Genomic DNA, 22,750 nt, shown 5'->3' on the forward strand with positions numbered 1-22,750 from the left:
TGCACCACCACCACGGCGGAGGTGCATTTCGACAGTCGAACTTCAACCCGCCACATATCGGATATAGTTACAGCTCTAGTTAGACATCGGATAGGAACTTCTTAGGAAATTAACGGGTATACCGGATGGTAAATAAAATAAAAACTTCTCTGTTCTAATCAGTGTGAAAACTGGTTTCCGACGTTTTTCGTTGGTCTTTTTCACATTCATTTTTGGAACTCTTGGTGGGCGCTTGCTTGCAAGTGTCCTCCGAGACGGTTTCCGGGGGCTTTCACCTTTCCCCCGCGAGGCCAACTACATCGCTTGCATCTTTTCTACCTACCTTTCCTCCTCGGCTGTCCTCCTCGGTCCGCGTTGCGTCCTCTGCTGTCCCTTTACCCTTTTTGACCAATAGGATCGCAGCGATGCGGTTCTTTTGGCCAATCAGGGAGCGCTCACTGTCCACCGACAGCGAGTGCTCCACAGCCAGCCAATCCAGTCTCGCCAGCGACGCGTCTTTTTACAGCGCGGTCGGTGACGAGAGTGGGCTGGTCGGTGGCGCAGTGGACGGGTGGGCGGATCCACTAGGGGTGCGGTTACACACTGTGGATCCGCTCGCCCCCGTTTTGGCCCTTTCCGGGCCCGAAACGGACCCCGGAGAGCCTCCACGCGCGGTGCCGCTGCTCGGCACCGGCGACGCTTCAGCGGCTGCAACTTCGGGCACGGGTCCGGGACCCGCAGCGCCCATTGCACCGCGCGACCCCTCACGCGCCTCGAGGCCGCTGCCGGCCAAGAGACGCCCCGCCCCGCCTCCACGACCTCGCGTCGTTTCGACGGTCCGCCCGAGCCAGCGGACGGTGGATCCGCTGGCGGACCGTCCCCACTTGGCCCCACTATGGACCAAATGCTGGCCTCTCAGGCCGTACGGGCGACGCTTCCACAAACGGAGCCTTCTCAGCCCGTACGGCCGGCCGGCGAAGAAGCGGCGCCGAGCGCCGGCCGCCACGACGCCCCCAGACGTCCGCCGGCCCCCCACACGCGCCCGTTGGCTGGCCAAGGTCCCTCGCCCGCCTCTCCGCCCGTCGCCCGCGCCCAGCTCCCCCCCTGTGATGTGGCACGACCCGGCAGGGCGAGCGGCATGCTGCCCGTGCCGGTCGTGCCAGGGGAAGCGCTTGCAGCCGCCACGGCTCGCGCTCTCGCGGCCGCGTACGGCCTCCGCGAGCTGGAGGACGACGACAGCGACGAAGAGGACGCGCCGGACGACCGCGCCGCTGCCGCCAGCCGCCGCCACGACCCCCCACGCGATGATGGCCCACCCGGCAGGGCGGCATGCATGCTGCCCGCCGGTGGGTCACCCTGGACGCCCGCCGCAGCCGCAGCTGCCGCGGCGCCGGCCCCCCGCAACTCCGCCGCTTGTGCGCACGGGCCGCCGGCCCCCGAATCCCCCGCGAATGTGCTGCCCTCACCCGAAAGGGCGGGCAGCATGCTCGCCGACCAGGCATCACCCCCGCCGCCCCCAAGCGCTCCGCCGCCGAGCCCAGCTGCGGCTGCTGCCGCCCCACTGGTGACGGCAGTCGCAGCTGCCCCTGCCACCTCTCCTGTTGGCCGCGCGCGCGCCGAGCCGCCCCAAGAACAAGCACCCCCAGCTAGCGCGCGCGTGGAGCCCATGTCGGGCGACGTGGTCAGCAGCGACGGCAGCAGCAGGACGAAGGACGCGAGCGGCGACGGCGACGACGGCGCAGGCAGCAGCGATGCAGCAGGCGACGTCGGCGTCGTCGCCATGGATGTTGACCAAGGTGCCCGCCGACAGCAGCCGCCATGGCAGCGCGTCGGCGGCAAGCGTCGACGTCTCAACGACGTCGACGACGAAGACACCCGCGAGCTGGCCGAGCTCCTGCTCGAGGAGGAGGACGAGGCTGGGGACCACGCTCCAGCGCCTAGGCTATCCGCGGCCAGCGCTCGCCCGGCCTCCGTCCTCTCCGTGTACGCGCACAATGCGCAGCGCTTCCAGTGCACGCTGTGCACGTACACGGCCGCCAGCTTCGCGTCGCTCAAGCGACACCGGGACTCCCGGCACCGCCGCACTGCCTTCCTCGACCGGTTCTCGGCGGGATGTGCGTGCGGTGTGCCCTTCGCGTCGAGGCTGGCTGCTGCAAACCACGCACACGCGTGCGCCAGCCTCAACCGCACCTTCTCGGCAGCGGCTGCGCCGGCAGCAGGGGAATTGAGCCCCACTGCTGGTGCAGCCAACGCCACTGTCAAGGCGGCCACTGTCACGCCCGACTCCCCCCGCCAAGACCCCCCGAAGCTCGCAGCGACCCCCCCGCTAGCGAGCTCCGCTCTTGTCGTCGACCCGGACCACGCGGAGCAACAAGCCCGCGAGCGCTGGGGCCCGCCCCTACCCAGGACGCTGGTGGCAGGCCGTGTTGCAGCCCGCCTCAGCGAGGTTCCAGCTCCCCGCTGGGGACCCCCACTGCCACGCGGCGTGGTGGCATTCCGGATCGGCCACCGCGTGCTCCCGCCGGAGATGACGAGCGACGAGGAGACGAAGGACGACTCGAGTGTCCAGGACGGCGACCGCCAGGACTACCCGGTGGCCGCGATGGACGTGGACAGCGGCATGAGCGGCGAGTGGCTGCTGCGCTTCGACGGCGCCTGCCGCGCCAATCCTGGCCCAGGTGGCGCCGGCGCAGCGCTGTCCCAGCCCGACGGCTCCGTTGTATGGACTTGCTCCCACTACATGCCGAGCAGCAGCGAAACCAACAACACCGCCGAATACACGGCGCTGCTGCTCGGTACGCGAGCCGCCGCCGACCACGGAGCCACGACCCTGCGAGTGGAGGGCGACAGCACCTTGGTGATCCAGCAGGTGCGTGGCATCTTTGCCACGCGGAGCGTCACTCTCCGCCACCTCCGCGACCAAGTCAAGCTGGAACTCGCCCGGGTGGGGAGATTTTCGCTCCACCACATTGATCGCCAAGCCAATGCCCACGCCGACCGCCTCGCCAACCGAGCCCTCGACCTCCGGCGGACAGTGTCGGAGTGCGGTGTCCACCCCGACGGGAACGGCTGCACGCCCACGGCCATCGACGACCGACCCCTAGCGCCGACTCAGCAGCCACCTGACGCCCCGCCACCGCCGCCCGCCGCCGACATTGAGATGGAGGACCCGGACGACGAGGACCTCGCCGACATCGACGACGGCGAGGTCTACGCGGCCATGCGCGTTGGCCCGAATGCCACTCCGCAGCGACGACCCCGCCTCCGCCTCCGCAAGCTCTCCGATGACGACGAGGACACCGCACGCGCGATGGTTGAGCGGCTCGGAGCGTCGCTGGCGGGCAAGATCACCGACGCCAGTGACTGGGAGACAGCGGAGGGCTACATCACGGCCCTCCCGCACTTGCTGTACGACAAACTGCAGCTGTACACCCAGGCGCGCCGCCCCGAGCCCTGTGCCCAGCGCCAGCAGCAGCAGCAGCAGCAACAGCACCCACGTCAGCAGCGCGACCATCAACAGCAGGGTCGCCACCAGGACCGGTCGCCGGAGCAGCGGCAGGAACAGCGGCCGGACGAACATGCAGGCGCCCAGACACGGCGACGGCGGCGACGACGCCGTGGACGCTCAGGCACCGCGAAGAAGCACCGCCGCCAGCGCCCACCCCGGGTGACCCGACACCACCGCGAACACCGCCTCGACGAGGCACTCGATGACCTCCATGCAGTGGAGCGCTCCACCCCCAGCGACCGCACCACCGTCCGCCGGGCACGACGCCGCGTTGGACGCGTCAATTCGGCCATCGAACAGCAGCGCCTCCGCCACCGCTTCGACACGGACGAGAAGGCATGTGTCACCGACATCCTGGCGAAGGCGTGCGCGACGCGAGAGGCAGCGAGGACCACGGCCTCCGGCGGTGATCCACCTGCAGGCCCGGCGACGCCAGCGGCAGGCAGCGCAGACGACGGCACCTGCCCCATCTTGGGAGAAGAACTCTGGCGGTTTTTCGACAGCGTCAACACGCCGCGCCAAGAATTCGCCCCGGACGCCCCGGTGGGTGCCGCCTTCCGCTCGGCGTTGGCACGCCTACCGGCCGCGACCAGTTGCAAGGAGCTGCTGACTGCGGCGCCGTCGGCCGGCGAAGTGGAAGACCAGCTACAACACGTCCGTGGCGCCTCCAGCCCTGGACTCGACGGCGTCGGGTACGACGTGTACCAGCACTTCGCGGCGCAGCTCCTGCCGGCACTGACCGCGGCATTCAAGGCATGCTGGACGGCGAAGAGAGTGCCTCAGAGCTGGAAGCTCGGGGTGGTGCGGCTGCTCCACAAGAAGGGCGCGCGCGAGGACCCGGCAAACTGGAGGCCGATCTGCCTCCAGCAAGCCATTTACAAGCTCTACACGGGACTCCTCGCGCGGCGGCTGGTGCGTTGGCTAGACGCCAACGACCGCCACGCTCCAGGCCAGAAGGGCTTCCGAGCGGTGAACGGCTGCGGGGAGCACAACTTCCTCGCAGCCACGCTCGTCGACCAAGCCCGCCGCAAGCGCCGCACCCTCTTCGAAGTCTGGTACGATTTTCGCAACGCGTTCGGCAGCGTGCCATTCGCGCTGCTGTGGGACGCGCTGGCGCGGCTCGGCGTGCCCGACGACTACGTTACCATGTGCAAGGGGCTCTACGAGAGCGCGGCGTTTGTCGTCGGGAACGCTATCGACGGCACGACGGACCCAATTGCGCTGCGGGTGGGCGTCTTCCAAGGGTGCCCACTGAGCCCCCAACTCTTCAACGCTGCCATTAGCCCGCTGCTCTTCGCGTTGCAGCGGCTGCCGGCCACGGGCGTGCAGCTGTCGGGCGATGACTGCCCTGGTGCCTCGGCTTATGCCGACGACCTCAAGATTTTCAGTGGCACCGAGGACGGCATCAAGCGACAGCACGCGCTCGTGGCCGACTTCTTGCGCTGGACCGGCATGGCGGCGAACCCCAACAAGTGCTGCACCATGTCGGTCCAGCGCGACGGACGCGGCGTGCTCAAGACTGACGACCTCCAGCTAGACCTGGCTGGCACGCCGATCCCCGCGCTGTCCATGAGCGCTTCGTACACCTACCTGGGGATCGGCGATGGATTCGATCACGTGCGCCGCCGCGTCGAGCTCGCTCCAGCACTCAAGCAGCTTAAGGACGACGCGACGACGCTGCTGCAGTCGGGCCTCGCCCCGTGGCAGGTGGTGAAGGCGGTGAAGACGTACCTCTACCCCCGGGTGGAGTACGCTCTCCGCCACCTTCGCCCCTTCCAACAGCAGCTTGAGGGCTTCGACCGGCACCTCGCGCGCGGCCTCCGCCACCTCCTGCGACTGCCGGGCAACGCCACGGCGGAGTGCTTCTACGCTCCGGTGTCGCGCGGCGGGCTGGGCCTGCTGCCACTGACGGAGCTGCACGCGGCGCTCCAAGTCGCGCACGGATGGCAGCTGCTGAATTCGAAAGACCCTGCCATCCGGCGCATCGCGCGCGTGCAGCTCCGGCAGATCGCCGACGCGCGCCACCGTATCGACAGCCGCGCATGGGAGGGGCGCGACGAGGAGCTGTGCGAGCTGCTGCTCAACTCGCAGCTCGGGACGTCGCCCGACGCGCCACCGAAGCGTCGGAACGGCGACATCGGTTCTCTTTGGGTCGACGTCCAGCGCCACCTCCGCACGCTCGGCCTCAAGTTCGCGACCGCGCCGGCCTGCGCGGACGCCGGCTCTGCGGCGACCACGTTGCAGCTCCGCGTGCCGCACCACGATAAGTGGCTAGACCACAAGACTGTGCTGCGGCACGTGAAGCTGCACTACAAGAACAAGCACTGGGCCAGGTGGGCGGCCATGCGCGACCAAGGCAAGACGGCACGCACGCATGGGGGCGCGGGGAGCGGCTTCCTCACCCGGCCACGAGGCATGTGGGAAGCCGACTACCGCTTCGCGGTGGCCGCCCGCCTGAACCAGCTCGACACGCACAGCGTGCTGAAGCGCCGGCGTCTCCGAGCCCACGACCACTGCAGGCAGCCGGGCTGCTCCAGGGCGGAGACGCTGGCGCACGTGCTCAACCACTGCGCCGGCACCATGGACGCGGTCCGCGGCCGCCACGACGACGCCCTCAAGCACATCGAGCGCGCGCTGCACGCGTCGTCGCCGGGCGGCCAGGACCGCGTCGAGCTCCGGGTGAACCAGACGGTGCCGTCGCTCGCCGGCCCCGCGCTACGGCCCGACCTCCAGCTGTACAACCACACCAAGAAGACGGTGGCGGTGGTCGACCTGGCCGTGGCGTTCGAGGAGCAGGCGAGCGACGACCCGGAGAGCTCGGCGCTGGCACGCATCGCCGCACACAAGCGCGCGAAGTATGCCGGCGTCAAGCGACACCTCGAGCGCCAAGGGTGGAAGGTCCACCTCTCGGCGCTCGTGTACGGCTCGCTCGGCGCGGTGCCGGCCGGCAACCACAAGGTGCTTACTGAGCACCTTGGGTTGCTCAAGCGTGACGCGAAGCGGCTGGACCGGCAGCTCTCGGTGGCGTGCATCCAGTCCAGCCGCCGCATCTGGAACCTGCACTGCAGCCAGCACCGCGCGCGCCAGCACCAAGCACCAGGGGGAAGTCGGGCGGCGGAGACCGGGGGGACTCCGCCGCGCACCGGCCGCCGCTAGACGGCACACAGGCCCACAGCGGCCGACAGGGCCACACCCAGGTAGGGAACCGCCCTCAAACCCCGCCGGTACATTATGGTCCGACACCTATGAGGTGCAACCTGTACACAAGTTACACACCACATAGCGACTACCAGGTATTACTACCTGGAAGCCAAGGATTAACCGGTCGGTAATACACATAACTTTTCTGTTCTAATCAGTGTGAAAACTGGTTTCCGACGTTTTTCGTTGGTCTTTTTCACATTCATTTTTGGAACTCTTGGTGGGCGCTTGCTTGCAAGTGTCCTCCGAGACGGTTTCCGGGGGCTTTCACCTTTCCCCCGCGAGGCCAACTACATCGCTTGCATCTTTTCTACCTACCTTTCCTCCTCGGCTGTCCTCCTCGGTCCGCGTTGCGTCCTCTGCTGTCCCTTTACCCTTTTTGACCAATAGGATCGCAGCGATGCGGTTCTTTTGGCCAATCAGGGAGCGCTCACTGTCCACCGACAGCGAGTGCTCCACAGCCAGCCAATCCAGTCTCGCCAGCGACGCGTCTTTTTACAGCGCGGTCGGTGACGAGAGTGGGCTGGTCGGTGGCGCAGTGGACGGGTGGGCGGATCCACTAGGGGTGCGGTTACACACTGTGGATCCGCTCGCCCCCGTTTTGGCCCTTTCCGGGCCCGAAACGGACCCCGGAGAGCCTCCACGCGCGGTGCCGCTGCTCGGCACCGGCGACGCTTCAGCGGCTGCAACTTCGGGCACGGGTCCGGGACCCGCAGCGCCCATTGCACCGCGCGACCCCTCACGCGCCTCGAGGCCGCTGCCGGCCAAGAGACGCCCCGCCCCGCCTCCACGACCTCGCGTCGTTTCGACGGTCCGCCCGAGCCAGCGGACGGTGGATCCGCTGGCGGACCGTCCCCACTTGGCCCCACTATGGACCAAATGCTGGCCTCTCAGGCCGTACGGGCGACGCTTCCACAAACGGAGCCTTCTCAGCCCGTACGGCCGGCCGGCGAAGAAGCGGCGCCGAGCGCCGGCCGCCACGACGCCCCCAGACGTCCGCCGGCCCCCCACACGCGCCCGTTGGCTGGCCAAGGTCCCTCGCCCGCCTCTCCGCCCGTCGCCCGCGCCCAGCTCCCCCCCTGTGATGTGGCACGACCCGGCAGGGCGAGCGGCATGCTGCCCGAGCCGGTCGTGCCAGGGGAAGCGCTTGCAGCCGCCACGGCTCGCGCTCTCGCGGCCGCGTACGGCCTCCGCGAGCTGGAGGACGACGACAGCGACGAAGAGGACGCGCCGGACGACCGCGCCGCTGCCGCCAGCCGCCGCCACGACCCCCCACGCGATGATGGCCCACCCGGCAGGGCGGCATGCATGCTGCCCGCCGGTGGGTCACCCTGGACGCCCGCCGCAGCCGCAGCTGCCGCGGCGCCGGCCCCCCGCAACTCCGCCGCTTGTGCGCACGGGCCGCCGGCCCCCGAACCTCCCGCGTATGCTGCCCTCACCCGCAAGGGCGGGCGGCATGCTCGCCGACCAGGAATCACCCCCGCCGCCCCCAAGCGCTCCGCCGCCGAGCCCAGCTGCGGCTGCTGCCGCCCCACTGGTGACGGCAGTCGCAGCTGCCCCTGCCACCTCTCCTGTTGGCCGCGCGCGCGCCGAGCCGCCCCAAGAACAAGCACCCCCAGCTAGCGCGCGCGTGGAGCCCATGTCGGGCGACGTGGTCAGCAGCGACGGCAGCAGCAGGACGAAGGACGCGAGCGGCGACGGCGACGACGGCGCAGGCAGCAGCGATGCAGCAGGCGACGTCGGCGTCGTCGCCATGGATGTTGACCAAGGTGCCCGCCGACAGCAGCCGCCATGGCAGCGCGTCGGCGGCAAGCGTCGACGTCTCAACGACGTCGACGACGAAGACACCCGCGAGCTGGCCGAGCTCCTGCTCGAGGAGGAGGACGAGGCTGGGGACCACGCTCCAGCGCCTAGGCTATCCGCGGCCAGCGCTCGCCCGGCCTCCGTCCTCTCCGTGTACGCGCACAATGCGCAGCGCTTCCAGTGCACGCTGTGCACGTACACGGCCGCCAGCTTCGCGTCGCTCAAGCGACACCGGGACTCCCGGCACCGCCGCACTGCCTTCCTCGACCGGTTCTCGGCGGGATGTGCGTGCGGTGTGCCCTTCGCGTCGAGGCTGGCTGCTGCAAACCACGCACACGCGTGCGCCAGCCTCAACCGCACCTTCTCGGCAGCGGCTGCGCCGGCAGCAGGGGAATTGAGCCCCACTGCTGGTGCAGCCAACGCCACTGTCAAGGCGGCCACTGTCACGCCCGACTCCCCCCGCCAAGACCCCCCGAAGCTCGCAGCGACCCCCCCGCTAGCGAGCTCCGCTCTTGTCGTCGACCCGGACCACGCCGAGCAACAAGCCCGCGAGCGCTGGGGCCCGCCCCTACCCAGGACGCTGGTGGCAGGCCGTGTTGCAGCCCGCCTCAGCGAGGTTCCAGCTCCCCGCTGGGGACCCCCACTGCCACGCGGCGTGGTGGCATTCCGGATCGGCCACCGCGTGCTCCCGCCGGAGATGACGAGCGACGAGGAGACGAAGGACGACTCGAGTGTCCAGGACGGCGACCGCCAGGACTACCCGGTGGCCGCGATGGACGTGGACAGCGGCATGAGCGGCGAGTGGCTGCTGCGCTTCGACGGCGCCTGCCGCGCCAACCCTGGCCCAGGTGGCGCCGGCGCAGCGCTGTCCCAGCCCGACGGCTCCGTTGTATGGACTTGCTCCCACTACATGCCGAGCAGCAGCGAAACCAACAACACCGCCGAATACACGGCGCTGCTGCTCGGTACGCGAGCCGCCGCCGACCACGGAACCACGACCCTGCGAGTGGAGGGCGACAGCACCTTGGTGATCCAGCAGGTGCGTGGCATCTTTGCCACGCGGAGCGTCACTCTCCGCCACCTCCGCGACCAAGTCAAGCTGGAACTCGCCCGGGTGGGGAGATTTTCGCTCCACCACATTGATCGCCAAGCCAATGCCCACGCCGACCGCCTCGCCAACCGAGCCCTCGACCTCCGGCGGACAGTGTCGGAGTGCGGCGTCCACCCCGACGGGAACGGCTGCACGCCCACGGCCATCGACGACCGACCCCTAGCGCCGACTCAGCAGCCACCTGACGCCCCGCCACCGCCGCCCGCCGCCGACATTGAGATGGAGGACCCGGACGACGAGGACCTCGCCGACATCGACGACGGCGAGGTCTACGCGGCCATGCGCGTTGGCCCGAATGCCACTCCGCAGCGACGACGCCGTGGACGCTCAGGCACCGCGAAGAAGCACCGCCGCCAGCGCCCACCCCGGGTGACCCGACACCACCGCGAACACCGCCTCGACGAGGCACTCGATGACCTCCATGCAGTGGAGCGCTCCACCCCCAGCGACCGCACCACCGTCCGCCGGGCACGACGCCGCGTTGGACGCGTCAATTCGGCCATCGAACAGCAGCGCCTCCGCCACCGCTTCGACACGGACGAGAAGGCATGTGTCACCGACATCCTGGCGAAGGCGTGCGCGACGCGAGAGGCAGCGAGGACCACGGCCTCCGGCGGTGATCCACCTGCAGGCCCGGCGACGCCAGCGGCAGGCAGCGCAGACGACGGCACCTGCCCCATCTTGGGAGAAGAACTCTGGCGGTTTTTCGACAGCGTCAACACGCCGCGCCAAGAATTCGCCCCGGACGCCCCGGTGGGTGCCGCCTTCCGCTCGGCGTTGGCACGCCTACCGGCCGCGACCAGTTGCAAGGAGCTGCTGACTGCGGCGCCGTCGGCCGGCGAAGTGGAAGACCAGCTACAACACGTCCGTGGCGCCTCCAGCCCTGGACTCGACGGCGTCGGGTACGACGTGTACCAGCACTTCGCGGCGCAGCTCCTGCCGGCACTGACCGCGGCATTCAAGGCATGCTGGACGGCGAAGAGAGTGCCTCAGAGCTGGAAGCTCGGGGTGGTGCGGCTGCTCCACAAGAAGGGCGCGCGCGAGGACCCGGCAAACTGGAGGCCGATCTGCCTCCAGCAAGCCATTTACAAGCTCTACACGGGACTCCTCGCGCGGCGGCTGGTGCGTTGGCTAGACGCCAACGACCGCCACGCTCCAGGCCAGAAGGGCTTCCGAGCGGTGAACGGCTGCGGGGAGCACAACTTCCTCGCAGCCACGCTCGTCGACCAAGCCCGCCGCAAGCGCCGCACCCTCTTCGAAGTCTGGTACGATTTTCGCAACGCGTTCGGCAGCGTGCCATTCGCGCTGCTGTGGGACGCGCTGGCGCGGCTCGGCGTGCCCGACGACTACGTTACCATGTGCAAGGGGCTCTACGAGAGCGCGGCGTTTGTCGTCGGGAACGCTATCGACGGCACGACGGACCCAATTGCGCTGCGGGTGGGCGTCTTCCAAGGGTGCCCACTGAGCCCCCAACTCTTCAACGCTGCCATTAGCCCGCTGCTCTTCGCGTTGCAGCGGCTGCCGGCCACGGGCGTGCAGCTGTCGGGCGATGACTGCCCTGGTGCCTCGGCTTATGCCGACGACCTCAAGATTTTCAGTGGCACCGAGGACGGCATCAAGCGACAGCACGCGCTCGTGGCCGACTTCTTGCGCTGGACCGGCATGGCGGCGAACCCCAACAAGTGCTGCACCATGTCGGTCCAGCGCGACGGACGCGGCGTGCTCAAGACTGACGACCTCCAGCTAGACCTGGCTGGCACGCCGATCCCCGCGCTGTCCATGAGCGCTTCGTACACCTACCTGGGGATCGGCGATGGATTCGATCACGTGCGCCGCCGCGTCGAGCTCGCTCCAGCACTCAAGCAGCTTAAGGACGACGCGACGACGCTGCTGCAGTCGGGCCTCGCCCCGTGGCAGGTGGTGAAGGCGGTGAAGACGTACCTCTACCCCCGGGTGGAGTACGCTCTCCGCCACCTTCGCCCCTTCCAACAGCAGCTTGAGGGCTTCGACCGGCACCTCGCGCGCGGCCTCCGCCACCTCCTGCGACTGCCGGGCAACGCCACGGCGGAGTGCTTCTACGCTCCGGTGTCGCGCGGCGGGCTGGGCCTGCTGCCACTGACGGAGCTGCACGCGGCGCTCCAAGTCGCGCACGGATGGCAGCTGCTGAATTCGAAAGACCCTGCCATCCGGCGCATCGCGCGCGTGCAGCTCCGGCAGATCGCCGACGCGCGCCACCGTATCGACAGCCGCGCATGGGAGGGGCGCGACGAGGAGCTGTGCGAGCTGCTGCTCAACTCGCAGCTCGGGACGTCGCCCGACGCGCCACCGAAGCGTCGGAACGGCGACATCGGTTCTCTTTGGGTCGACGTCCAGCGCCACCTCCGCACGTTCGGCCTCAAGTTCGCGACCGCGCCGGCCTGCGCGGACGCCGGCTCTGCGGCGACCACGTTGCAGCTCCGCGTGCCGCACCACGATAAGTGGCTAGACCACAAGACTGTGCTGCGGCACGTGAAGCTGCACTACAAGAACAAGCACTGGGCCAGGTGGGCGGCCATGCGCGACCAAGGCAAGACGGCACGCACGCATGGGGGCGCGGGGAGCGGCTTCCTCACCCGGCCACGAGGCATGTGGGAAGCCGACTACCGCTTCGCGGTGGCCGCCCGCCTGAACCAGCTCGACACGCACAGCGTGCTGAAGCGCCGGCGTCTCCGAGCCCACGACCACTGCAGGCAGCCGGGCTGCTCCAGGGCGGAGACGCTGACGCACGTGCTCAACCACTGCGCCGGCACCATGGACGCGGTCCGCGGCCGCCACGACGACGCCCTCAAGCACATCGAGCGCGCGCTGCACGCGTCGTCGCCGGGCGGCCAGGACCGCGTCGAGCTCCGGGTGAACCAGACGGTGCCGTCGCTCGCCGGCCCCGCGCTACGGCCCGACCTCCAGCTGTACAACCACACCAAGAAGACGGTGGCGGTGGTCGACCTGGCCGTGGCGTTCGAGGAGCAGGCGAGCGACGACCCGGAGAGCTCGGCGCTGGCACGCATCGCCGCACACAAGCGCGCGAAGTATGCCGGCGTCAAGCGACACCTCGAGCGCCAAGGGTGGAAGGTCCACCTCTCGGCGCTCGTGTACGGCTCGCTCGGCGCGGTGCCGGCCGGCAACCACAAGGTGCTTACTGAGCACCTTGGGTTGCTCAAGCGTGACGCGAAGCGGCTGGACCGGCAGCTCTCGGTGGCGTGCATCCAGTCCAGCCGCCGCATCTGGAACCTGCACTGCAGCCAGCACCGCGCGCGCCAGCACCAAGCACCAGGGGGAAGTCGGGCGGCGGAGACCGGGGGGACTCCGCCGCGCACCGGCCGCCGCTAGACGGCACACAGGCCCACAGCGGCCGACAGGGCCACACCCAGGTAGGGAACCGCCCTCAAACCCCGCCGGTACATTATGGTCCGACACCTATGAGGTGCAACCTGTACACAAGTTACACACCACATAGCGACTACCAGGTATTACTACCTGGAAGCCAAGGATTAACCGGTCGGTAATACACATAACTTTTCTGTTCTAATCAGTGTGAAAACTGGTTTCCGACGTTTTTCGTTGGTCTTTTTCACATTCATTTTTGGAACTCTTGGTGGGCGCTTGCTTGCAAGTGTCCTCCGAGACGGTTTCCGGGGGCTTTCACCTTTCCCCCGCGAGGCCAACTACATCGCTTGCATCTTTTCTACCTACCTTTCCTCCTCGGCTGTCCTCCTCGGTCCGCGTTGCGTCCTCCATTGTCCCTTTACCCTTTTTGACCAATAGGATCGCAGCGATGCGGTTCTTTTGGCCAATCAGGGAGCGCTCACTGTCCACCGACAGCGAGTGCTCCACAGCCAGCCAATCCAGTCTCGCCAGCGACGCGTCTTTTTACAGCGCGGTCGGTGACGAGAGTGGGCTGGTCGGTGGCGCAGTGGACGGGTGGGCGGATCCACTAGGGGTGCGGTTACACACTGTGGATCCGCTCGCCCCCGTTTTGGCCCTTTCCGGGCCCGAAACGGACCCCGGAGAGCCTCCACGCGCGGTGCCGCTGCTCGGCACCGGCGACGCTTCAGCGGCTGCAACTTCGGGCACGGGTCCGGGACCCGCAGCGCCCATTGCACCGCGACCCCTCACGCGCCTCGAGGCCGCTGCCGGCCAAGAGACGCCCCGCCCCGCCTCCACGACCTCGCGTCGTTTCGACGGTCCGCCCGAGCCAGCGGACGGTGGATCCGCTGGCGGACCGTCCCCACTTGGCCCCACTATGGACCAAATGCTGGCCTCTCAGGCCGTACGGGCGACGCTTCCACAAACGGAGCCTTCTCAGCCCGTACGGCCGGCCGGCGAAGAAGCGGCGCCGAGCGCCGGCCGCCACGACGCCCCCAGACGTCCGCCGGCCCCCCACACGCGCCCGTTGGCTGGCCAAGGTCCCTCGCCCGCCTCTCCGCCCGTCGCCCGCGCCCAGCTCCCCCCCTGTGATGTGGCACGACCCGGCAGGGCGAGCGGCATGCTGCCCGAGCCGGTCGTGCCAGGGGAAGCGCTTGCAGCCGCCACGGCTCGCGCTCTCGCGGCCGCGTACGGCCTCCGCGAGCTGGAGGACGACGACAGCGACGAAGAGGACGCGCCGGACGACCGCGCCGCTGCCGCCAGCCGCCGCCACGACCCCCCACGCGATGATGGCCCACCCGGCAGGGCGGCATGCATGCTGCCCGCCGGTGGGTCACCCTGGACGCCCGCCGCAGCCGCAGCTGCCGCGGCGCCGGCCCCCCGCAACTCCGCCGCTTGTGCGCACGGGCCGCCGGCCCCCGAATCCCCCGCGAATGTGCTGCCCTCACCCGAAAGGGCGGGCAGCATGCTCGCCGACCAGGAATCACCCCCGCCGCCCCCAAGCGCTCCGCCGCCGAGCCCAGCTGCGGCTGCTGCCGCCCCACTGGTGACGGCAGTCGCAGCTGCCCCTGCCACCTCTCCTGTTGGCCGCGCGCGCGCCGAGCCGCCCCAAGAACAAGCACCCCCAGCTAGCGCGCGCGTGGAGCCCATGTCGGGCGACGTGGTCAGCAGCGACGGCAGCAGCAGGACGAAGGACGCGAGCGGCGACGGCGACGACGGCGCAGGCAGCAGCGATGCAGCAGGCGACGTCGGCGTCGTCGCCATGGATGTTGACCAAGGTGCCCGCCGACAGCAGCCGCCATGGCAGCGCGTCGGCGGCAAGCGTCGACGTCTCAACGACGTCGACGACGAAGACACCCGCGAGCTGGCCGAGCTCCTGCTCGAGGAGGAGGACGAGGCTGGGGACCACGCTCCAGCGCCTAGGCTATCCGCGGCCAGCGCTCGCCCGGCCTCCGTCCTCTCCGTGTACGCGCACAATGCGCAGCGCTTCCAGTGCACGCTGTGCACGTACACGGCCGCCAGCTTCGCGTCGCTCAAGCGACACCGGGACTCCCGGCACCGCCGCACTGCCTTCCTCGACCGGTTCTCGGCGGGATGTGCGTGCGGTGTGCCCTTCGCGTCGAGGCTGGCTGCTGCAAACCACGCACACGCGTGCGCCAGCCTCAACCGCACCTTCTCGGCAGCGGCTGCGCCGGCAGCAGGGGAATTGAGCCCCACTGCTGGTGCAGCCAACGCCACTGTCAAGGCGGCCACTGTCACGCCCGACTCCCCCCGCCAAGACCCCCCGAAGCTCGCAGCGACCCCCCCGCTAGCGAGCTCCGCTCTTGTCGTCGACCCGGACCACGCCGAGCAACAAGCCCGCGAGCGCTGGGGCCCGCCCCTACCCAGGACGCTGGTGGCAGGCCGTGTTGCAGCCCGCCTCAGCGAGGTTCCAGCTCCCCGCTGGGGACCCCCACTGCCACGCGGCGTGGTGGCATTCCGGATCGGCCACCGCGTGCTCCCGCCGGAGATGACGAGCGACGAGGAGACGAAGGACGACTCGAGTGTCCAGGACGGCGACCGCCAGGACTACCCGGTGGCCGCGATGGACGTGGACAGCGGCATGAGCGGCGAGTGGCTGCTGCGCTTCGACGGCGCCTGCCGCGCCAACCCTGGCCCAGGTGGCGCCGGCGCAGCGCTGTCCCAGCCCGACGGCTCCGTTGTATGGACTTGCTCCCACTACATGCCGAGCAGCAGCGAAACCAACAACACCGCCGAATACACGGCGCTGCTGCTCGGTACGCGAGCCGCCGCCGACCACGGAGCCACGACCCTGCGAGTGGAGGGCGACAGCACCTTGGTGATCCAGCAGGTGCGTGGCATCTTTGCCACGCGGAGCGTCACTCTCCGCCACCTCCGCGACCAAGTCAAGCTGGAACTCGCCCGGGTGGGGAGATTTTCGCTCCACCACATTGATCGCCAAGCCAATGCCCACGCCGACCGCCTCGCCAACCGAGCCCTCGACCTCCGGCGGACAGTGTCGGAGTGCGGTGTCCACCCCGACGGGAACGGCTGCACGCCCACGGCCATCGACGACCGACCCCTAGCGCCGACTCAGCAGCCACCTGACGCCCCGCCACCGCCGCCCGCCGCCGACATTGAGATGGAGGACCCGGACGACGAGGACCTCGCCGACATCGACGACGGCGAGGTCTACGCGGCCATGCGCGTTGGCCCGAATGCCACTCCGCAGCGACGACCCCGCCTCCGCCTCCGCAAGCTCTCCGATGATGACGAGGACACCGCACGCGCGATGGTTGAGCGGCTCGGAGCGTCGCTGGCGGGCAAGATCACCGACGCCAGTGACTGGGAGACAGCGGAGGGCTACATCACGGCCCTCCCGCACTTGCTGTACGACAAACTGCAGCTGTACACCCAGGCGCGCCGCCCCGAGCCCTGTGCCCAGCGCCAGCAGCAGCAGCAGCAGCAACAGCACCCACGTCAGCAGCGCGACCATCAACAGCAGGGTCGCCACCAGGACCGGTCGCCGGAGCAGCGGCAGGAACAGCGGCCGGACGAACATGCAGGCGCCCAGACACGGCGACGGCGGCGACGACGCCGTGGACGCTCAGGCACCGCGAAGAAGCACCGCCGCCAGCGCCCACCCCGGGTGACCCGACACCACCGCGAACACCGCCTCGACGAGGCACTCGATGACCTCCATGCAGTGGAGCGCTCCACCCCCAGCGACCGCACCACCGTCCGCCGGGCACGACGCCGCGTTGGACGCGTCAATTCGGCCATCGAACAGCAGCGCCTCCGCCACCGCTTCGACACGGACGAGAAGGCATGTGTCACCGACATCCTGGCGAAGGCGTGCGCGACGCGAGAGGCAGCGAGGACCACGGCCTCCGGCGGTGATCCACCTGCAGGCCCGGCGACGCCAGCGGCAGGCAGCGCAGACGACGGCACCTGCCCCATCTTGGGAGAAGAACTCTGGCGGTTTTTCGACAGCGTCAACACGCCGCGCCAAGAATTCGCCCCGGACGCCCCGGTGGGTGCCGCCTTCCGCTCGGCGTTGGCACGCCTACCGGCCGCGACCAGTTGCAAGGAGCTGCTGACTGCGGCGCCGTCGGCCGGCGAAGTGGAAGACCAGCTACAACACGTCCGTGGCGCCTCCAGCCCTGGACTCGACGGCGTCGGGTACGACGTGTACCAGCACTTCGCGGCGCAGCTCCTGCCGGCACTGACCGCGGCATTCAAGGCATGCTGGACGGCGAAGAGAGTGCCTCAGAGCTGGAAGCTCGGGGTGGTGCGGCTGCTCCACAAGAAGGGCGCGCGCGAGGACCCGGCAAACTGGAGGCCGATCTGCCTCCAGCAAGCCATTTACAAGCTCTACACGGGACTCCTCGCGCGGCGGCTGGTGCGTTGGCTAGACGCCAACGACCGCCACGCTCCAGGCCAGAAGGGCTTCCGAGCGGTGAACGGCTGCGGGGAGCACAACTTCCTCGCAGCCACGCTCGTCGACCAAGCCCGCCGCAAGCGCCGCACCCTCTTCGAAGTCTGGTACGATTTTCGCAACGCGTTCGGCAGCGTGCCATTCGCGCTGCTGTGGGACGCGCTGGCGCGGCTCGGCGTGCCCGACGACTACGTTACCATGTGCAAGGGGCTCTACGAGAGCGCGGCGTTTGTCGTCGGGAACGCTATCGACGGCACGACGGACCCAATTGCGCTGCGGGTGGGCGTCTTCCAAGGGTGCCCACTGAGCCCCCAACTCTTCAACGCTGCCATTAGCCCGCTGCTCTTCGCGTTGCAGCGGCTGCCGGCCACGGGCGTGCAGCTGTCGGGCGATGACTGCCCTGGTGCCTCGGCTTATGCCGACGACCTCAAGATTTTCAGTGGCACCGAGGACGGCATCAAGCGACAGCACGCGCTCGTGGCCGACTTCTTGCGCTGGACCGGCATGGCGGCGAACCCCAACAAGTGCTGCACCATGTCGGTCCAGCGCGACGGACGCGGCGTGCTCAAGACTGACGACCTCCAGCTAGACCTGGCTGGCACGCCGATCCCCGCGCTGTCCATGAGCGCTTCGTACACCTACCTGGGGATCGGCGATGGATTCGATCACGTGCGCCGCCGCGTCGAGCTCGCTCCAGCACTCAAGCAGCTTAAGGACGACGCGACGACGCTGCTGCAGTCGGGCCTCGCCCCGTGGCAGGTGGTGAAGGCGGTGAAGACGTACCTCTACCCCCGGGTGGAGTACGCTCTCCGCCACCTTCGCCCCTTCCAACAGCAGCTTGAGGGCTTCGACCGGCACCTCGCGCGCGGCCTCCGCCACCTCCTGCGACTGCCGGGCAACGCCACGGCGGAGTGCTTCTACGCTCCGGTGTCGCGCGGCGGGCTGGGCCTGCTGCCACTGACGGAGCTGCACGCGGCGCTCCAAGTCGCGCACGGATGGCAGCTGCTGAATTCGAAAGACCCTGCCATCCGGCGCATCGCGCGCGTGCAGCTCCGGCAGATCGCCGACGCGCGCCACCGTATCGACAGCCGCGCATGGGAGGGGCGCGACGAGGAGCTGTGCGAGCTGCTGCTCAACTCGCAGCTCGGGACGTCGCCCGACGCGCCACCGACGCGCCGGAACGGCGACATCGGTTCTCTTTGGGTCGACGTCCAGCGCCACCTCCGCACGCTCGGCCTCAAGTTCGCGACCGCGCCGGCCTGCGCGGACGCCGGCTCTGCGGCGACCACGTTGCAGCTCCGCGTGCCGCACCACGATAAGTGGCTAGACCACAAGACTGTGCTGCGGCACGTGAAGCTGCACTACAAGAACAAGCACTGGGCCAGGTGGGCGGCCATGCGCGACCAAGGCAAGACGGCACGCACGCATGGGGGCGCGGGGAGCGGCTTCCTCACCCGGCCACGAGGCATGTGGGAAGCCGACTACCGCTTCGCGGTGGCCGCCCGCCTGAACCAGCTCGACACGCACAGCGTGCTGAAACGCCGGCGTCTCCGAGCCCACGACCACTGCAGGCAGCCGGGCTGCTCCAGGGCGGAGACGCTGGCGCACGTGCTCAACCACTGCGCCGGCACCATGGACGCGGTCCGCGGCCGCCACGACGACGCCCTCAAGCACATCGAGCGCGCGCTGCACGCGTCGTCGCCGGGCGGCCAGGACCGCGTCGAGCTCCGGGTGAACCAGACGGTGCCGTCGCTCGCCGGCCCCGCGCTACGGCCCGACCTCCAGCTGTACAACCACACCAAGAAGACGGTGGCGGTGGTCGACCTGGCCGTGGCGTTCGAGGAGCAGGCGAGCGACGACCCGGAGAGCTCGGCGCTGGCACGCATCGCCGCACACAAGCGCGCGAAGTATGCCGGCGTCAAGCGACACCTCGAGCGCCAAGGGTGGAAGGTCCACCTCTCGGCGCTCGTGTACGGCTCGCTCGGCGCGGTGCCGGCCGGCAACCACAAGGTGCTTACTGAGCACCTTGGGTTGCTCAAGCGTGACGCGAAGCGGCTGGACCGGCAGCTCTCGGTGGCGTGCATCCAGTCCAGCCGCCGCATCTGGAACCTGCACTGCAGCCAGCACCGCGCGCGCCAGCACCAAGCACCAGGGGGAAGTCGGGCGGCGGAGACCGGGGGGACTCCGCCGCGCACCGGCCGCCGCTAGACGGCACACAGGCCCACAGCGGCCGACAGGGCCACACCCAGGTAGGGAACCGCCCTCAAACCCCGCCGGTACATTATGGTCCGACACCTATGAGGTGCAACCTGTACACAAGTTACACACCACATAGCGACTACCAGGTATTACTACCTGGAAGCCAAGGATTAACCGGTCGGTAATACACATAACTTTTCTGTTCTAATCAGTGTGAAAACTGGTTTCCGACGTTTTTCGTTGGTCTTTTTCACATTCATTTTTGGAACTCTTGGTGGGCGCTTGCTTGCAAGTGTCCTCCGAGACGGTTTCCGGGGGCTTTCACCTTTCCCCCGCGAGGCCAACTACATCGCTTGCATCTTTTCTACCTACCTTTCCTCCTCGGCTGTCCTCCTCGGTCCGCGTTGCGTCCTCCATTGTCCCTTTACCCTTTTTGACCAATAGGATCGCAGCGATGCGGTTCTTTTGGCCAATCAGGGAGCGCTCACTGTCCACCGACAGCGAGTGCTCCACAGCCAGCCAATCCAGTCTCGCCAGCGACGCGTCTTTCTACAGCGCGGTCGGTGACGAGAGTAGGCTGGTCGGTGGCGCAGTGGACGGGTGGGCGGATCCACTAGGGGTGCGGTTACACACTGTGGATCCGCTCGCCCCCGTTTTGGCCCTTTCCGGACCGGAAACGGACCCCGGAGAGCCTCCACGCGCGGTGCCGCTGCTCGGCACCGGCGACGCTTCAGCGGCTGCAACTTCGGGCACGGGTCCGGGACCCGCAGCGCCCATTGCACCGCGACCCCTCACGCGCCTCGAGGCCGCTGCCGGCCAAGAGACGCCCCGCCCCGCCTCCACGACCTCGCGTCGTTTCGGGGATCCACGGGTGGATCCACCGTCCGCTGGCGACAGTGGACGGTCCGCTGGTGCGGGCGGGAGGTCGGCGCACCCCTCCCCACTCGGCCCCACTATCGGCCGAATGCTGGCCTCTCAGGCCGTACGGGCGACGCTTCCACAAACGGAGCCTTCTCAGCCCGTACGGCCGGCCGCCGAAGAAGCGCCGCCGAGCGCCGGCCGCCACGACGCCCCCAGACGTCCGCCGCCCCCCCACGCGCGCCCGTTGGCTGGCCAAGGTCCCTCGCCCGCCTCTCCGCCCGTCGCCCGCGCCCAGACCCCCTCCTGCGAAGTGGCACGACCCGGCAGGGCGAGCGGCATGCTGCCCGTGCCGGTCGTGCCAGGGGAAGCGCTTGCAGCCGCCACGGCTCGCGCTCTCGCGGCCGCGTACGGCCTCCGCGAGCTGGAGGACGACGACAGCGACGACGGGGACGCGCCGGACGACCGCGCCGCCGCCGCCAGCCGCCGCCGCCGCCAGCCGCCGCCACGACCCCCCACGCGATGATGGCCCACCCGGCAGGGCGGCATGCATGCTGCCCGCCGGTGGGTCACCCTGGACGCCCGCCGCAGCCGCAGCTGCCGCGGCGCCGGCCCCCCGAGACTCCGCCGCGCGCGCGCACGGGCCGCCGGCCCCCGAACCTCCCGCGTATGCTGCCGCCCCACCCGCAAGGGCGGGCGGCATGCTCGCCGATCAAGCCCCGCCGCCGCCAAGCCCAGCTGCGGCTGTTGCCGCCCCTCCAGCAGCAGCAGTCGCAGCTGAACCTACAGCCCCTCCTGCTGATCGCGCCGCCGCGGAGCATCGCGCGCGCGCCGACCTGAACCAAGAGCTAGACCTCCAAGTTCGCGCGCGCGCGGAGCCCACATCGGGCGAAGCGGTCAGCAGCAGGAGCTGTGGCAGGACGACGACGGCCCCAAGGAACGACACCGCCGCCCCAGACGAGACCAAGACGGAAGAGAGCGACGCCGAGGCGGCCAAGCTTCGCTGCATCGAGGCGCCAACACCGAGCCCCCACCCCTCCGAACTTCGGCCAGATCACGGCCTCAGGGACTCGGTGCAGGCGGTGTACGCGCACAACGCTGCTGCTTTCGAGTGCGCGTTGTGCCCGTACGCCGCCCGCGACCTCACAGCTCTCGCTGCCCACCGCCGCACAGCGCACCGTGGCACCTGCTTCGCGGACCACTTCCACAGCGGGTGCACGTGCGGCATCGGCTTCCAGTCCCGCGCAGCGGCGACGAAACATGCTCTCGCGTGTGGCCAAAGCGCCCACGTCAACGAAGCGGCTGCGCGAGACAGAGCGATGCAGGAACCGGCGACCCCAGCGCTTTCCGCCCAGCGCACCGAGGTGGCCCCAGCACCTACCGGGCCCCTCCGCGCGGCGGTGCCTGCAGCTGTAGCAGCCACATCAAGCGGCACTGCTGCTGCAGGTGCCGCCCACACACAGAGCGCCGTGCCAACCGCTTCCGGGCACCCTCACGTCCCCCCCGCGGGGTGCCCACTCCAGCCACCACCGGAACTCCGCATTGGCGGCAAGCGCCGCCGCCTCAACAACCATGACGATGTGGAGCTGGCTGTCGACCTGGACGAGCTGATGCAGGAGGCCGAGGACGAGCTGCTGGACGAGCTCACAGATGCCATGGAGCCGCTGGCAACAAACGCCTGCCCGACCCCGCCCGCGCCGACGACACCAAGGACGACTCGATGGGGACCGCGCCACCAAGCCGTGGGCGCGGCGGCCATCGCCAGGCTGGTGACCGGCGAGGAAACCGTGCCGGCTCCGCCACGGCGACGAACCCTGCCGCCCACTGCGCTGGGCCGTCGCGCCACGCGGTGGGGACCACGACTTGCAGCACGCAGCGCGGAGAGCGCCAGCGCCGCAGAGCCTTCATCGATGCTGCCGCCTGGCCGGACGAGCACCCGCTGGGGGCCGCGAGTGACAGTGACCCCGCCACCTCCTGGACGACGGCCTCGCGCATGTGGGGGCCCTTCGAGGGCCGCTGACCAACTTCCCGACCGCGCCGCAGGGGCCACGGGCCAACTTCCTGCTGGCGCTTCGGGGGTCAGCGACCACGTTCCTGCTGCCACGACTGCAGCGACAATGGCTGCCGACGGCGGGTCGGCCGGACTCGAACCGTGGGTGCTGCGCTTCGACGGCGCCTGCAGACGCAACCCCGGCCCAGGCGGGACCGGCGCCGCACTCTTCAATCCGAGCGGCGCCGTGGTGTGGACGTG

At 69.3% G+C, this 22,750-nt stretch overlaps 3 protein-coding genes across 3 annotated transcripts; all 3 read left to right on the top strand.

Annotated features, from left to right (window-relative positions):
• Nucleotides 1-874: 874 nt before the first annotated feature.
• On the top strand, nt 875-6,643 carry KRP23_3135 (Retrovirus-related Pol polyprotein from type-1 retrotransposable element R2; the record flags this gene model as incomplete). Its single annotated transcript, XM_067887951.1, has 1 exon — nt 875-6,643. The coding sequence occupies one exon, from the start codon at nt 875-877 to the stop codon at nt 6,641-6,643; it is 5,769 nt and encodes a 1,922-aa protein (XP_067750496.1).
• A 445-nt stretch (nt 6,644-7,088) lies between these two features.
• On the top strand, nt 7,089-12,968 carry KRP23_3136 (Retrovirus-related Pol polyprotein from type-1 retrotransposable element R2; the record flags this gene model as incomplete). The annotated part of the gene is made up of 1 exon (XM_067887952.1): nt 7,089-12,968. The coding sequence occupies one exon, from the start codon at nt 7,089-7,091 to the stop codon at nt 12,966-12,968; it is 5,880 nt and encodes a 1,959-aa protein (XP_067750497.1).
• Nucleotides 12,969-13,413: 445 nt separating this feature from the next.
• KRP23_3137 (Ribonuclease HI) lies at nt 13,414-17,467 on the top strand (the record flags this gene model as incomplete). Its single annotated transcript, XM_067887953.1, has 2 exons — nt 13,414-17,295; nt 17,420-17,467. 2 exons carry the CDS (start codon nt 13,414-13,416, stop codon nt 17,465-17,467), a joined length of 3,930 nt encoding a protein of 1,309 aa, XP_067750498.1.
• Between the last annotated feature and the right edge of the window lie 5,283 nt (nt 17,468-22,750).

Source organism: Phytophthora ramorum (genome assembly GCF_020800215.1).
Source record: "Phytophthora ramorum isolate Pr-102 chromosome Unknown Phyram_PR-102_s0002, whole genome shotgun sequence".
NCBI classification, from domain to species: domain Eukaryota; phylum Oomycota; class Peronosporomycetes; order Peronosporales; family Peronosporaceae; genus Phytophthora; species Phytophthora ramorum.